This window comes from Typopeltis vanoorti, chromosome 8, assembly GCF_054136105.1.
Source record: "Typopeltis vanoorti isolate ZY-2024b chromosome 8, IOZ_Tvanoo_1.0, whole genome shotgun sequence".
Lineage (NCBI taxonomy): Eukaryota > Metazoa > Arthropoda > Arachnida > Uropygi > Thelyphonidae > Typopeltis > Typopeltis vanoorti.
The window spans coordinates 131218552-131236465 of NC_143556.1; the positions used below are offsets into that span (position 1 = coordinate 131218552).

General features: G+C 37.7%; 1 protein-coding gene across 10 annotated transcripts in view; it reads right to left on the reverse strand.

The window, feature by feature from the left end:
• Positions 1-17914, reverse strand: part of LOC150104358 (intermembrane lipid transfer protein VPS13A-like) — a 2072875-nt gene that overhangs the window by 39809 nt on the left and 2015152 nt on the right. For all 10 annotated transcript variants that reach the window (XM_090396324.1, XM_090396319.1, XM_090396320.1 and 7 more), the window contains one exon: positions 17504-17652. In XM_090396324.1, coding sequence (XP_090252450.1) covers positions 17504-17652 — 149 coding nt within the window. The remainder of the gene's footprint in view (positions 1-17503; positions 17653-17914) is intronic.

Sequence of the window (17914 nt, forward strand, 5' to 3'; positions counted from 1 at the left end):
AACTCTGACGACTATCAAGTAGTCAGCCAAAAAAAAGCGCAAGAAGGAGTCTCCATCTGTAGAGCCTGTAGCACCAATGGAAATAATGGCTCAGTCCGAAGGAAGAGCAGCACCATTAGACAAAGTGGCACAGCCCAAAGAGAGATTTCCTCCAGTGATCCTAAGATCCAAGGAAAAATGGTTAACAATTGCGGAGACAATGATAAACACCGATATTAAATTCACATTGGCTAAAAACACCGATGAAGAAATCCACATCCAGCCTGCAGGTGCATCGGACTACCTTCGGCTTACCAGACTCATGGATGAACGGGAAATTCCATACCATATGTTCTAGTTAAAGAGCAAGAAAAATTTAAAGGTTGTTATCAGAGATCTAGTGGAAACAATAACATCAGAGGAGATAGCCACTGACCTCAAGTCACAAGACTTTTATTGGCTTAGAGCCAATAAAAGTCTTGCGCATGTATCGTGCAGAGAAACGTCCCATGCCTCTGGTTTTAGTAGAAATCAGTAAAGATCAGAGAGAGATATATGATCTGAAGATTGTTTGCAACCTAGTAATAAAGACAGAACAACTCAGAAGGAAGACATATGTAGGTCAATGCCACCGCTGCCAGAAATACGGGCATGCGCAGAATCTCTGTAGAGCAGAGTACAAATGTGTTAAATGTGGAGGTAATCATTCCTCTCATGCATGTTCCAAACCACTCACTACTCCCACTAAGTGCGCAAATTGTGGTGAGTTGTACCCGGCAAACTATGAAGGTTGCTCACTCCACCCATCTAATCTGTCGAAAGCTAGAGAAACAGGAGTCCCATCAACTCAGAAGCATGCAACACCTCCTGCACCAGAAAGCCCTATGCAAGCTACTACAACTAACAGATCGTATGCCTCAGTGGGTTTCTCATGCACCAAACCTGCAGAAACTATCCCAAGCAGTCAAAACTCCGCTGCGATGCTTGCCGCTACCCTAGGAGAAATGTTTTAGCAAATCAAATCCAAACTAGGCTGATACAAACAGATTCCTCAAAAATACCCAAGTCATTTTCTCAATGATTAATGGATAATCCGGCCATCTCAATAAATTCCATATAGATCGCATTCTGGAATGCGATCTGTAATGGTCTCAATAACAAAATTCTGGAGCTACAAGAATTTGCGGATCACTTCAAAATTGATCCGCAATTCCATAAATCCATCTCATTAATTCTCTTAATTATTGAGATGGATTTATGACCCTGCGATAATCCAAAACTTAGATATTACTCGTTAATCAGAAATGACAGACTCAATGCCAGAGTTGGCAGCACTGCCATTTTTGTCAAGAAAAATATCCGTTACAACAAAATCAAGACCACTACAACTAATCTGGAAGAAACTGGTGTAGAAATTCACGTCAATAATGCAGGCAGTTTAAAAATATATTCAGTCTATAACCCTCCAGGCAAAATTCTCTTATCATCTGACGTTTCCCAGCTTCTTGACACTAATGAAGCAACAATTGTGGCAGGAGATCTCAACTCAAAGCATCCCTTATGGAATAGTAAGGGTTTCCATAACAATGGAATGAACCTTTACAACTTTACTTTACTGAGTAACATTGTTATTGCAGGTCCGATTGAACCAACACACTACGGGCTGCACGGATATGTGGATATAGCTATCTTCAAAAACACATCTCATCAATTCCAGCTACAAGTGGTTAACGAACTTAGTTCTGACCACAATCTAGTACTTTTAAGCCTGGGAGGGGACCCTGAACTCATTCCCAGCCAGACATGTACTAATTTCGCTAAATTTAATGCTACACTCAGCAATCTTATAGACTCAGCACCAACCATCTCTTCCCGTGAAGAAACTGATGCAGTAGTCAACAACCTAGAAAGCAAAATTCAAGCTGGCTTATCTGCAGCCTCTACTGTTTCCACCCCAGTTCAAGCAAACCTGCTTCTGGAAGAAATCCGTACTCTAATCCGCAGTAAAAACAAAATCAGACACCGTTATCACAAACATTATCTCCCCAAGACCATCAAGAGCTAAATAGAGCATCGAATTTAGTTCACTATGAGCTAAAAGACCACAGGAACCAACAGTGGGAAAGAAAGACAATTCTTTATGGAAATTGGCAAAAGCTCTCTGTACGAATTGTTTCCACATCCAGCTGATTCACGGAGAAAGAGGCATTGTTTACAGAGATGACGCAAACGGCGAAGCATTTGCAGATGCCCTAGAACTTCAGTGTAGACCTAACTATGCACATGTGGACTTTCTCTTCATCATCAAAATCCACCAACATGTTCGCTGTGAACTCCGTCAGCCGAGAAAAATTTGTCACACCTTGCCTAAAGAAGTTTATTCAATAATTAGAAAACTCAATAACAAAAAGGCCCCTGGTCCTGATGAGATTAGTAACAAGACAATAAAGGCACTCCCACATAAAGCAGTCATGCATTTGGTAGCCATCATAAACGCAATACTCAGATTAAATTATTTTCCCACTTGCTGGAAGCAAGCAGATGTAATCCTCGTTCAGAAGCCAGGAAAGGGCCTCAATTTCCACAAAATTACAGACCCATCAGCCTCCTGTCATGCCTGGGTAAAATTGCGGAAAAAGTCATTCTCAGAACAAAAACAACATAATTCCAAAAGAGCAATTTGGGTTCCATACCGGGCACAGTACAACTCAAGAAGTTCACCGATTGACAGAGTTTATAACAACTGGTTTTAATTGGAGACAACACACAGGAGCTACCTTTCTAGATGTTGCAAAAGCTTTTGATAAGGTTTGGCACAAAGGCCTTATCTATAAATTAATTACAGCCAACATTCTACTTTACCTTCCTAAGCTCACTGATTCCTTTCTAAACGACCAGAAATTCCAAGTTAAGCTGCACCGACTCAGATCCTCTTTGATTTGAAAAGAATCACTGCAGGTGTTCCTCAGGGCTCGCTGCTTTCACGGCTGCTTTTTATCATCTTTGTTGCAGACGTCCCAAGCACGGCATTAACCACTAGCTTGCTATGCAGACGATATGGCAATTCTGAGCAGATCTCTCAGACCGCACTTAGCTACTCAGCGCTTACAAATCACAGCAACAAATCTGGAAAAATGGTTCAGGAAATGGAGGATAGCTGTAAATGCTGACAAAAGCACTGCCATTCTTTTTACATGATGGAAAGCATCTCACTATGGAGAAGTCAAACCTTTCAACACAGCTATTCCATGGAAATCCAAAACCAAATATCTAGGTATACAGCTAGATAGCCGCCTCAGTTTTAACCCTCACATTGTATATGCCTGCAAGAAATCAAATTCTGCAATTGTACACTCTCTTCTCAACCAAAGAAGCCAAGTCAGCACCGAAAACAAGCTATGGATCTACAAAACAATTATCAGACCCACTTTAACATACGGATCACTGGCTTGGGGTCGTACTTCCCCCAGCAATATCAAAAAACTGCAACTTATCCAAAACAAGTGTCTCATATTTCACCTCAATCAACACATTCAAGAGTCATTTAACTAAGATAAAACGACAGGTGGAAACACAAGCGCCTGAAAGCAGCTCTGCTCATCGGTACAAGCACTCCCACACCACCCTAAATTGGGTGAGCACGGTGCTCGATAATCTTTTATTAATTTAAACTAACTTCTTAGCAATAAAGGGATAATAATCCACGGGATTGAGATCCATCCAGCCACAAAAGTTAACAGTCGATCTTTTACACGTGGATAGGCTTATGCATGGATAGTCGATCTTTTAGTCTATGAAATATGGATATGAGATTTTCTTTCTTCATTTGAAGGATATGGTTGTACGTGTTGTCCGTAATCTTTTCGAGGATAATCATTCAAGTAACTTGAAAGTTCAGATTTTACATTTTGTATCTGGTTTTGAGTAACGACCAAGTTTTTCTAGTAGCCTGGATCTATTCTCTGAGTAGCGCTTTCTCGATGCAGTGGTATGTTCGTTGCGCCTTTGTTGAGGTAAATTTTTTCTTTAGTTTGATGCAATTTGGAATGATATTGCTGTCCCTACACCGTTTTAAAAGTGTAAAAAATTAAAAGAGTTATTTATAACACGGTTGTAATGTCCATAATTTCTAAAATGAATTCTGATCACTGTGCAACACTAAAAGTAAAGATCACAGCCCTTTCAACAAACATCTTGGAGTTTACAATATTCCATGTTCTTGTGACCTTGCTTACATATCTAGAAGTGTGGAAATTAGAAAAAAGAGCATATTGGAGATGTTAATAACAACAGAGAAGACAGCTGAGGCTTTCCACTTCTGCACACTCACCACAATATTCAATGGGAAAAGAGCTCCATACTTTAGATAGAAGAGAACTTCAGTGCCTGCAACATCAAAGAGTCTACGATGGTTATCCACTCGCAAGGTCAACAGAAACCAGGGAATGATTTTATATGTTATCTGGAAGTCATCTTTTCTGCCAACTATCATGTATCATACTGAACAATGATTGTGCCATCTTCCACATCCCACGTGTTTCTGTGTTTTTTTACTTTTCTGTAAAAATTCCTACATGTTCAGGTTTTAGTTATGTAATGGTTCACATTTACTGCTTATTGTATTTTTTTTTCTTCCTAACCCAGAAGAAGCAACTAGCACATGCAGCAAAACTAGTCTATATTATCTTATTAACTATCTATATTATCATGACCTATTAAACCCAGTTTCAGTTATCATTTGCCACATTTGTTTTTTGGTCAAAAATCTATATACAGGTATCCCTCGATTAACATGGTTAATTAATCCCTCGATGTTACAGCGTATATCAAAATCGCATTAATCAAATCTAATAACCAATGGTTAAAAGTTCAATTCGTCCCTGATCGATTACTGTACTAATAGTTCATTTTATATGGCTCTTTTAGGAAAGATAAAAAATGAATGCAAAGTAAATGTTAGTTACCAATTTTTTTTAATCAAAAGAGGTTATAAAGAGTTGTTTGAACAGTTTTAGTTTTTTCTTATTGGCATAAATTCTACGATAACATGCAAAATGACTCTCCAGATCTTGCCAAACAAGCATTCTTCGATTAACATCTGGATCATCCATATCCATTACTTGCTGTTTAAGCGATTCTAAACTGGGAAATATTCCATCCAGTTCTTTGACTGTTATTTCCTTTGGAACCTCATCATCACATTCCATTTGTTCGTTGTCTTCATATGTGCATTGTTAAATTTCAAGAAGATCATTGTCACTGAAATCTTTTGAATTTGAATCCAATAATTCTTTAACATCTTCTGCATCAACACCATCAAAACTGAGGTCTTCACCAATTGCAACGATTTCTTTGACAACGTTGTTCACAGGATTTTGAAAACAACTTAAGTCATTAGCGCATTCTGGCAGAAGGTTTTTCCAAACAGCTTTCATGCAACTAGAAGACACTTGCTCCCACAAATCACGAATGTTCTCAATTGTGTGTTTAATGTTAAATTTTTTCGAAAATTCGTGGAGCGTAATCGCATTTTCTCCCATTATTTCTACTGCCTTTGAGAATGTCTTTTTAAGAAAATAGGCTTTGAAAGTTGCAATGATGCCAATTATATGCCATATCCATGGGTTGTAGCAATGATGTTGTATTTGGTGGGAAAAATAAAACTTTCACATTCTCACACAGATCATTAAGAGAATTTGGATGACCACGAGGCTAGCAGCCTCATGCATGAGCATGATTTTGCATGGTAAATTTAAAGGTACGTTAATCAAAACTCTTGCCGCATATATCAAGGGATTGCCACAATTGATTTCGCCACGATAATCAAATCTGTGTTAAGCAAGGGATACCTGTACTTGTTAATGTCGTCTATCTCTTGCAGAATTAAATTATAGTCTATGAGATCCTAGATTGAGTCTTGATCTGATGAATGTTTGATATAAGTGGAGCAATGAACATCTACACCTCAAAAGGTGAAAGAGTGTTTATCTTTCTTCAACACTTATATACAGTTTTACCATAAATACTGTTACAACTCCACAGGCACTTTGAACAGCCAACATTCACATGTTTATCAGTAGAGAGAGAGAGAGGTCTAGCTGTATGGGTTAACATGCAGTGGGGAGGCACTGATGGCAAACATATTATGCTTGAGTGTGTGTGTGTGAGCATATTTGAAAGCATTGTGTAGTGAAGTATCTATAGAAGGTTTCCTAATCTTTGTTTTGGGATTTTTTTTTAGTGTTTGCATAATACTGTTTTGTATTATGCACACACTATTGTTTACATCCTGTACATTTGCTACTTCATTAATAGGAGAGGAGTTGACTGTTGCGAAACTCAAATTCTGTTAGGGTTGAGAACACATTCCAGTCAGCTTGTTCTATATTCCATTGTGATATCTTAGTGTGATATAAGAATTCTTTTTATGGTTCTCTGTGGTCTTTTAATCTCCTCATCAGATATGGTGAGAAGGTACTGCTTTGTTGAACCTTAAGGAAAGCTCAGAGTTTTGTGCGTGGATACAATGATTCCTATTCCCCCCAAGTAATGCTGTATGAAGGAGTTGCTCTGAATGTTCTTGCTCTATCTAGAATATTTACCTGATGTTCACCTTGCAGTATGATATGATGAGAAAAAGTATAGTTATAAGAGTCTGAGATTTTTTGCTTCATACTTTTGCAATCAGTTAATGTGCAAATCATTTCTGTACTGGATCAGTACTTATTGTGGATTCCTGATAAACTTGAGGATGAAAGAGTCATTTTCATTGAAGCAAAAATTCGATGTCAGATCTCTCCACCTACCATGGAATCATACACGGATGCTCACTACTGCATTTGGAAGTGGAGTGCCAGGGTTATCCCAGATGCCATACTGGCACCACAGCTTGCCTTGGACTCTATCTTTGGATTATGGCGAAGGTAACTTATGGCAGCAGTGACCACTCTCGCAGGCAGGGTCACCAGGACCACTCATCTCGTTGAAGCTCTCCCCTCCCCTTCAGGATGTCTGTGCATGAGACTACATGGCATACACAGTGGCATGGTGTTAGATCCTAATGATGGTAGTCTGGAAAATACGACAGTAAAAATGACACAGAAGTAGAGCGAAGAAAATGGGAAGAAAAGAATAGACACATGAAAAGTGAAGAGTCAGTACAACTGGGTGAGTAAGGATGAACCTCATTTTTTAAGCTCTGCACATATCTCCTCCCTCGAACCTCAGGGAGTTTCCATTCTGATATCATTCTTCTAGAATAGATGAGCATTTTATGAGTTGTTAATATAATTGTTATTTTTCAGGCCGATGATAGCTTGCAGTACAGTAGTTTTTTTTTGTGTATTGCTGACATGATGATTCAACAAGAATATCACCAGAACATGCTTTTTTGCTTTTTTTTTTTTTTTAAATGTTTTGGGAGATGAGACCAATTCTTCTAAACCCTTTATGAACAAACATGGGCAATCTTTGCCTTATTGGCAAATTCTACAGGTGACAAAACCTGTAGAATGAATTGATGATAAGCATTGGCATATTTATATTATTAACACCAGACCACCACAGAGGCAACTAATCAAGGTGGGCACACCGTCTCTCTCTCACTCACTCACTCACTCACACACACACACACACACACACACACACAGTGGCAACACTAAAACAAGTGGACAAAAGAGTAGAGTCTTAACTATGCAGGGTTCCCTCTGTGGACACCTGTTGATGGCCTAGGATGTAAATTGGAATCTTGAAGAATTAGTGCTTCCCATATTTTGGGAAGTTTAATATAATCATATTTATTTACATTAGGCTGATTTATGAGAACAGCTACAGATTCCAAGTATTTCTCTTATAAATTTACTGCAACGGAACATGGCAGTCTTTTTTCCAATTCTATGAGCTGTATCTAAAGCATGGCCTGCAAGGCACGATTGACCATAGTCACGATTGCAGATGTATTTTTTGAGTTCTTCCATGCAGATTTCGGCTAATCTTCTTACCTGTCCATAGCAGGCCAACTTGCAGGAACAGGGCACTTTATATGCTCTACACACAGAGAGAGGACGGAGCTGATCTTTGGTAGAATATATAAGGATAGCAACCTTTTGGTGGCGCTTGAAAGCTGTGCCGAGACTGTATTTATTTAAGATTCTGGATATATTTTTTCTGAATTGTCTTAGATATAAGAGATGATAGCATTACTAAAATCTTTCTGAAGAGAAGGTCAAGGATAGGAGAAGGACCAATTATTATTATTATTTTTTTATACTGTGGGAACTGTAGCCATCAGATAAGGTGTGGTGTATATGATTAAGTTCTGCTGAAGAGAGGTCTCATTGGAACAAAGGTTATAGGCTCAGTTGGTTAGCATATTAATGACACCATATTGTTGAGATGGTGGGTGATGGGAAAGTTTGTGAATGTATCTTCCTGTCTGTGTCTGGGCGATGAGGCCAAATAAAGAACACATCATCCACATATCTTAACCAGATAGGTTTGAGAGGGGATGAGTCAAGAGCTTGTTTTTCAAAATATTCCATAAAAAAAAATGGCAAGGGATCCTTATACATTCTACCAAAGATCAGCTCCTTCCTCTCTCTGTACCTGGAGTATATAAAGTGCTCTGTTCTTGCAAGTTGGCCTACTATGTACAGACAGGAAGATCAGCCACCCATACGGAAGAACACAAAAAATACATCTGCAGTCGTGACTCTGGTTAATTGGGCCTTGCAGGCCATGCTTTAGTTGCAGCTCATAGAATCAACTGGAAAAAAGATCACCATGCTCCATTGCAGGAAATTTAGAAGAGAAAGACAATTTTTTGAATCTGCAACTATTCCCAGAAATCAGCCTAATTTAAATAATTATGGTTCCATTAAACTTCTCAAACCTAGGCTGTCAACAGGTGCCCACAGAGGGTGCTTCACCTAGTTAGGGCTCGAGTCTTTTGTCCATGTGTCCATTTTACTTAGATTTGTGTTGCCTTTGTGTGTATGTATGCATATGTGTTGTGTTGTGTTTCAAGTCTTATATTATTCTCCCTGACGATGTCTCAGTAACTGAGATGACATATTGGAAGAATGAAATAACATTTTTAATCCTTTATGTGCTATTACTCTATTAATCCTATAGCATATGCTTTAAACTAATTCAGTGCACCTGCATTCACTGCTTTTGAGCAATGCATTTCACTCACCAGCCATTCTCCATGCACAGAACTTTCCTACATCCACCTTATACAGTTTCCAGGGATTGCCTCTTGTTCTACCTCCTTCTCCTATTCTATGAAAAATATTTTCCATATTTAACTTGGTAACAACCCCTTACAACTTATACATCTTGATGGTATCCCTTATCCTCCTATTCATGAGGCTTTGCAAATCGCATAATCTCATTCTGAATCTGTCTTCATAGTCTGCATTCCAAAGGCCAGTTTCCACCTCAGCCAACTTTTGCTGCACCTTTTGTAATGTATCCTCATCACCATAAAAGCCAGGTAATCACATCAGTGCACAATAATCCATGGGGCCTGATCAAGGCCTTATAAATGGAACTATAACCTCTTTATTTTTTGCATGTAACGATCCTCTGCATCATTTCCATAATCTGATGTGATGACTTTAATATTTATGCAATGTGACCCTTGAACTTCGGGCCCATGTTCACTACGAGACTGCCAGATCTCGTCTCCTCTGCTTCTTCAAAATTTCTGCAACAAAGGGAACACTTTGCATCCCATCAATGGCTAGCAAATTTCAGAACTTTACACTTTGCAACATTGAACTGAAATTTCCACTCACTTGCCCATTCATATAGTCTCTGTTGTAACCTCCTGTAAGGCCACAATGGCTCACTCCTCATACTTCCTAACTTTGTATTATCTGTAAACAGCTGCATATCTCCAGTTAAACCTGCCCTAATATCATTAACAAGAATAGCTCCCAACTGGTACTGTGACTCTGTACACAACTTGCTGACACTTGTCTGATGATCAGTCATTTAACCAGCTCACTAATATAGTACGAGATTCTGTCAATTCGAGTTACCAGCCTATTTTGTGGCAGTCTATCAAAAGCCTCTGCAAAATCTAAGCATACCCTTGTATATGAATCCATCTTGTCCAGTGCATTTTACCTTGTTATAGTACATAAGCGAGTTGGTAAAACATGACCTCTCTTTAACAAAGCTATGGTGACCATCGGAGAATACCGCTATTATTACTCCACTTCTGTATTTTAGCTCTCACCATTATCTAGAGCTCCAGATATACAACTATAGGTCTATTCCAACAAATTTGGGGTAAATAAACTCAATCTGTGAAACAATTTCATCCCTTATTTCTGATGCTTCTGGCATTTGTAAATAAATACAGCAGCTCAATTTTAGACATATAACCAGTCCTATCATGCCACCTGTTGGTTGTGATTACCCCACACCTGCTCATGCCCAATCACCATTATCACATTTCATACTATATATTCTCTTCAGACTCGACTATTCCTCTTATATCCAAGGCCAACCCATTTATATGCTGACAATCCCCATACACAGATTCACTATTACTTTCAGCATCCACCCTCCTTATGCTGTGTCTCCCTGTCCACTCTGACTCTTCCCATTTTCCTGTCCATCTAGCACTCCTGTTCTCTCATTTCACTTATTTCTATCTTCTGTTTCTATTAACAAGCACTCCAATCTCACCCATTCCACTCTCTTGATAGCAGCAGTCTTTCCAGTTGACTCAACTAAATGCATTGAAATGCAGTCCATCATTGGTACAAATCCATCCTTTCCTCTTTTGCATCCTATATATTTATAAATTGTGCTCCCTTCTCTTCGCAGGTCTGCCAACATATCATTCATGATTCCTGTTCTCTGTCTTATCTCATCATTGTAATACCATGCAATATCTATCAGTCTTTCTTACCACGCTCTTTTCTTTCGCTCTTCTCAACAACCTCCTGTTATCCATCCTTACATTCTCCTTGTGTCTAACCAAATCATTACTTTGGAAAAAAAAAAATGTTACTAGTAAACTTAGTTGTCATGTAGTATTCTAACAGTATCCTCTACACCCCTTCACCGACACATCATGAATTGTATGATGATGAGTGTGTGTTTGTAAGTTCATTTGAGAGGGTGTGACATTCAGGTGTTCATGTCACAACTCTTCCAATACACTATTCATGAGTCTTCCTCTGTCTCAACTCACTCTCATACTTTGACAACCTTTCCTACCACAGTGTTATCTTTCATTCTCCTCAATAACCATCTAATATTGATTGTCACATTCTTCCCATGCCTAACCAAATCATTTGTTCATACAACCACTAGTAATTCACTTTCTTGTTTACTTCTCATATCCAATGTGTTATTTCTTGCTCATCCTCCCTCCTGGAAAACAAATGTTGTGACCCCTCTCATTTACCACACCTTTAATAATGGAATCTGTCTTCATATATCACAGTTCTCATATCGAAAGTTTATTTTTCACTTGGTTAGACTATAATAAATTTAGTTTAATCCTTTATCCAAGTGTGAGCAAACAAAGTTTGCACCTGAAAATATCTTCAGGACTGGGGTAAGGTAGTACAACACCAGGCAACTCAGTATCTACCATAATGCAAAACACATCTCCTTGCAGATATGTATAATGTTATGCATTAAGGGAAGGGCCACTACCCAGACTAGTTTCGATCTTTATTGAAGTCTCTTCAGTGGGAGCCAGGCCCAAGTGGAGATACCAGGCAGAAGCATTAGCAAGGTCATCTCTACCTATAGGAATTGCCAAACAGTGTGCCACCTTTTTATTAAATTACTCTGGATTTAGAGAAAGATGTTGAAAGTTTATTTTTCACTTGGTTAGACTATAAATAATTTAGTTTAATCCTTTATCCAAGTGTGAGCAAACAAAGTATCTTCAGGACTGGGGTAAGGTAGTACAACACCGGGAAACTCGTTGCAAAGGTGGAGCAAGCCAACATCACTCCTATCTCAGTATCTCCCATAATGCAAAACACATCTCCTTGCAGATATGTATAATGTTATGCATTAAGGGAAGGGCCACTACCCAGTCTGGGTATTAACATTATACATATCTGCAAGGAGATGTGTTTTGCATTATGGGAGATACTGAGATAGGAGTGATGTTAGCTTGCTCCACCTTTGCAACGAGTTGCTCGGTGTTGTACTACCTTACCCCAGTCCTGAAGATGCTTTCAGGCACAAACTTTGTTTGCTCACACTTGGATAAAGGATTAAACTAAATTTATTATAGTTCTCATATCAATCATCACATCTTTTTCTCTACTTTTCATCATTCTCTTATTTTGCACTCTTTCATTTCTATTCACTAAATGTATGATCTCAGTGCACATATTCCTCATTTCATTTCTCAATGTGATCAATTGTTTTTTAAATCTTGCATCTCAGAAAATGCACCCTGTTGCTTCTATAATATCACTTCCTCTCATTCTATCATTCGTACTTTATTTCACTTCCATAATCTTACTTCCATTTTGCATTTGTACTTCTTATTTTATTTTATTTACTTCTACAGTCTTGCTCACTTTGGTTCCACGAGTCATATGGTCTTTTGCACACACAATTGTTAGCTTTCCTTCCATCAGTCTGTACTCATAATCCTACAAGTTATTGCACTCTTCTCTACAGATCCACACTTTGTCTTGTCTCTTTCAGTCTCTGTGAAAACATTCTCTATGTTCCATCATGCATAACTGCTGCACTCATGATAGTGAACCATTCTCAAAAAATCTATGCTGTTATGTGCAGATCTCATTTGCACTGTATATGAAATGCTTGTTGCAAGCTAAAAAAAAATTAGCTAAGAACTTTGATAACAAACCCAAAAGCTTCTCAGTCAAACTAAGGTATCAAATATAAAGAAACATTTTATAAAATACATTCAGTATCACCATTTATTACACAAAATAATACTCCAGCTTTTCTATAGCTGATTCCCAATGGCCCTGGCACCTAGTGGCTCTCTTAGCATTAATTCAGTGCATTCAAAATAGTAATTCAATCAATATGTCAGATGTTTATTCTTAGTTGATGCATTTATTGTATTTATAGTATCTGTGCTTGGTTTGAACCTACTGAAGGTCCTTGAAAAATCTGAGGCATTCATGCTCAAAGGATTTTTGGTTCAGTGCCAGAGATTCATCTTCCCCAACACACATACAGAGCTACACATGATGGATGCCCAATATCCTGCAAGCTGTAAATTCACTTATGGGAACACCAAGGTTACCCCAGATGTTGTCTAAACTAGCACTGCTGCAAGCTTAGGGTCTCCTCAGCCCATGGGGAAGAAAAAGACTTACTACAACATGAGTGACCCTTGTGGGCAAGCTCAGTACCTGATTGATCCTGACTAGACCATCCACAACCAGCTATCTTGCTGAATCAGTGGCAAAAGTAATTCAGAACTATCAAGATCTCACCCCATCTGCAATCGGTTTTCTGTTGTTAATGGGTTGCAATGCATGGTAAACACAACAAACAGGGCACTGGATTCCAATGATAGCAGTTTGGAAGATAGAGTAAAAAAGACTGTGTCAATTAGAGTATGGAAAGGTTAGAAAAAAAGAGATTGAAAAGTATCTATACTACCTCAAGTGAAGATGATAAAGCAATTTGAAGTCAAATGGATGACAAAAGAAATAAAAGGTGAACTGCAGAAGTAAAAGATTAGGAAAGACATAAAGAGAGAGAGGTGGAGAACAGTTGCATAAGGAACATAGGACTCAGGCTAGGAAAGTGACTAGTATTGTAAGGAGAGAAAAATTAGAATGAGAAGAGAGACTGGCACTGCAATTGAAGGAGAATCCCAAGGAGTTTTTTTCTGTATGTAGCAAGTAGGAAGAAAAATGATGTGGATTACCTTGCTGGATGGAGATGGGAATCAGATGACATAGTTGAGCTACTTAACGATCACTTTATTAGTGTTCTATCCTGGTACAACAAGCTCTATTCTTGGAAGGATAAAGGGGGTGGTAAAGTGTTAGAAGTGAATGAAGAGGATGTATTCTGAATATTGATTACACTAAATGTCAATAAGGCATGGGGACTAGATGGAATTTCACCATGTCTGTTAAGGGAATGTGCTATGGAACTGACTGTTTAATGAAAGTCTTACAATCAGACAGGTTCCTGGAGAGTGGAAGGAGGGTGAGATAGTGTCATTGAATAAGAGTGGTAGTAGAATGGAGGTGTCAAACTATGGGCCTGTTTGTATTTCTTCTGTAGTTAAGATCTTGGAGAAATTGGTAATTTCTCCATATTTCATATACAAAATTGGGCAGATGAAGGCAATATTATTTATGTAGGCTAGTATGAATTTCTTAAAGGGTGCTCTTGTTTTAGTAATCTGGTTACCTTTTACAATAGCAGTGGATGAGGGTAATGCATACGCTGTCATTTTTTGGATTTTTCAAAGGCATTTGACAGGGTGTCACATGACAAGTTTTTTTTTAAGTTACAACATATGGGTTTGGATATCAGGTTAGTGGATTGGATTGGTGATTGGCTCTCTGATTGATATTAGACATCAGAGTTGTATCCTTCCTATATCAGATAGTAGGAAGGGTGCAAGTGGAGTTTCATAGGGTTCAGTATTGAGACCGTTACTGTTCAATCTTTGTCAATGATATTGTCACAATACTACAGGAAGATGTTCAGTTGTTTGCAGATGATGTGAAGCTTGGGAGAGTTATTAGTAATAGTGCTGATGTTTTGAATAAGCTGGAAAGGTGGGGTAAATGAAGGAGAGTATGAAGCATCCCACAGATGGAATGCTTCATACTCACTTGGTGGTGGAGTTATACTAGAAGAAGTGGAGGAAGCAAGGGATCTTGGGGTGATTGTGGATAGAGATTTGAAGTTCTCAGGACATATTGCAGAGATTGTGAAGACATCTTGAAGAATTGTTGCAATGCACTGATTACAAGCGATAAAAATGTGGTGGTCCCATTGTATAAAGCTTTGATCAGACCTCATCTGGATTTGTGCTCAGATCTCTCTGCACTGGGATTTGAAGTGGATGAAGGAACTATGAAGAAGAGCAGAGACAGATAACAAAAACGATGTCAGGACTTGTACCATATTGATTATGAGGATAAATTGAGGGCATGCATACTGCAGAGTTTGGCAGAAAGAAGACAAAAGGGAAGGGTTATTGTCATGTTAACAATGAGAAGATTTTTCATATGGTAGAATGACGGGAAAGAGCAAGGGCAAGAGGACAGCCCTGAAGTTGCAAAAGGAAGTGGTGAGGAAAAGAATAAGAAGTAAGATTTTTACATGGAGAGTGGTAAGAGCATAGAATGCATTGCCAGAGAGGGTGGTGAACATGTAGACAGTGGATGAGTTTTAAGGAATGGTATGATAGACTTTGTGTTGACTTCTCATGATGAGTGTTGTGGCTCATCGTGGGAGATCAGGAAATAAAAATAATAATCCCTGGAAGGCTTGTATGGAGAGGATACAGTTAGACATATCCCTTAGAACAGTGCTTCCCAAGCTTCTGGATGTCAGGGCCCCCTTTGCAAAAATTAAAATATTTCATGGCCCCCCTCGAAAAAAAATCGTAATAGAGAGAGATATTATTATAATATCTATTGTATTTATATTCAATACAAAACATACACATCGAATATTGCAAAAATCAAACATATATTACATTTTTTGCAACTTACCGTTTGGTTCTGAAGACGATGCGGGCTATTCTCGTAAAATATGAAATACTGTCCTTTTTTTTGAGTCTGTTTCTGCTTCTGATTGTTCGCGGGAATTTTTTAAAATTTTTTATCAGCCACTTATCCATCTCAGGGTTAAAATTTTTAACGTAGAATAGATCAAATAATATCACCACTTACCGATACTGGCACACCACAGACTGATAACATGAAATTAGTGAATATTACCTGAATAAGGGAATCTCCAGACCAGGAACATTTTTCTCTTTTGTGACTTTTCTCCCTTTACGGTAATTAAGCCTAACTCGAAACAGATAGCAAAGGCAGGTTATTAAAACGTGCATATGATTGGTGTGGTATTAACAAAAGATCGCGCAACCGAAAGATAAAAAGCATAGCTGACAATTGAGTTGAAATGCTAACTCTCTCTTCAACAGAATTCCATATGTGAAATTGCCATAACATTCATTATATATATATTACTTAGTTTTAACACTTTTACGAATTTTAACACGTTCGTTCGGTTGAATTTTATTGCTGCCTTGGGAAATCGAACTCACATACATCTAATTAATAACAATAGTTTTTAGTTAGATACTGTGTTTGCCCATGCAACATATGGTTTTGTTTCAGTCTATACAGCATAGTTTCTGTATGAGGGGACATGTGATTCATTAATTAGTGTATTTTTATCCCAGTTGTCTCTAATTGCACTATTTGTTGAGAAATATATTACATAGACTCCTCATACCTTATTCACTGGCATAATAAAAGTACTTGTTTTTATTGCCTCTGCAGTATAGTGGCTGTTAGGGAGGGCGTGCTGTTTACCACTGCAAGCGAGTTACTATCTCCCCACATGAACTTGTTTAAGCTTTTTTTCATGTGTGAAGTATATGCGAAACTTATTGGTAACAGAAAACTAGCTCGGATGACAGTGATAATATAAAACGAGTTTTGATATGTATATAAAGTCAATATCAACAGTCCCTGATTACGAACACGTGATGAAAGGGACAGGAAGATTTGGAGCTTCCCTGGAGAGCATTCAAAGTAAATTCAATTAACCACTTCTTTGAAATGAAACATATGAATAAGCAATATTTACTAATATTCATTAAGCGCCGAAATACGCAGGAAGCAAAGTGAACCAACACCAATGTGTGAATTTTTCCATTAAAATATAAAAAATAACAAAAAAGAAATAAAAATTAAATACGTTTCTTTTAAAATAAAAAAATCTACTTTGTTTTAAATTTGTTTTCATTATTTCACGCCCCCCCCCTCAACAAAACCTATGGCCCCAAGGGGGGCCGTGCCCCATAGTTTGGGAAGCACTGCCTTAGAAGACTGAAATATAAGAATACTTTGAAAAAAATTGCTGATGGGAAGTTAGTGATAAGTATGTAAAATCCTTAATGATACATCAATTTGAGGAATATTTTTGAATTATTATTTATTGAATTTTTTTTTAGTTTTCAATATCTTTATAATTCTCTTATAAGATTGAAGATTATGGTCAGTGTCAAAGAGATTTTCCTGGTGCTATGCTCCAACAGATGTATTTCATATATAGCCCTTGAAATATATGAATATATAATATTTCATATATCAATGTTATATATGAAAATATTTAAAATTTAAAATTGGAGTAAAAATTCAAAATGTTGACTTAGTCATGACAAGTTTTGGGTTCAGAAACTCCTTATCAAAAAAAAAAAAATAAATAAATAAAAAATAAATTCTGAAGAATTTGCAAGATAAAATGATATAGCATAAAATATTTTAAAAAAGCAAGCTTTTACCTATCAGTAACCATTGCAACATCAGCTCTTTCTTCTTTGCTTAGAGCAGCATGAGCCCAGTAGATATCACTCTGTGCATAGTGACCTTTGCTGAGATGAAGCAGCAGTCTGAAACCAGTAGCTTGATACGAAGAATATGGCTTAACACCCTGCCAATGAAAAACCATTATATATTGTAAACTTGTATGATACTATCATATCAAGAAATCAGTCCCTTATCTTTATTGTATTTGGCTTAATAGTGAAGTTTATTATTTGAAAATTAGTTGTTTGGAATAAAGCTGCATTTGCTTTGTTGCCACATTTGTTGTCTGTATGCTCTCCTAATGTAACTTGAAGTTGCAGGTAAGATTGTGTGGTATATATTTGATATGTGGATACATCAAATAAAAATCATCTACCAGTCTATAT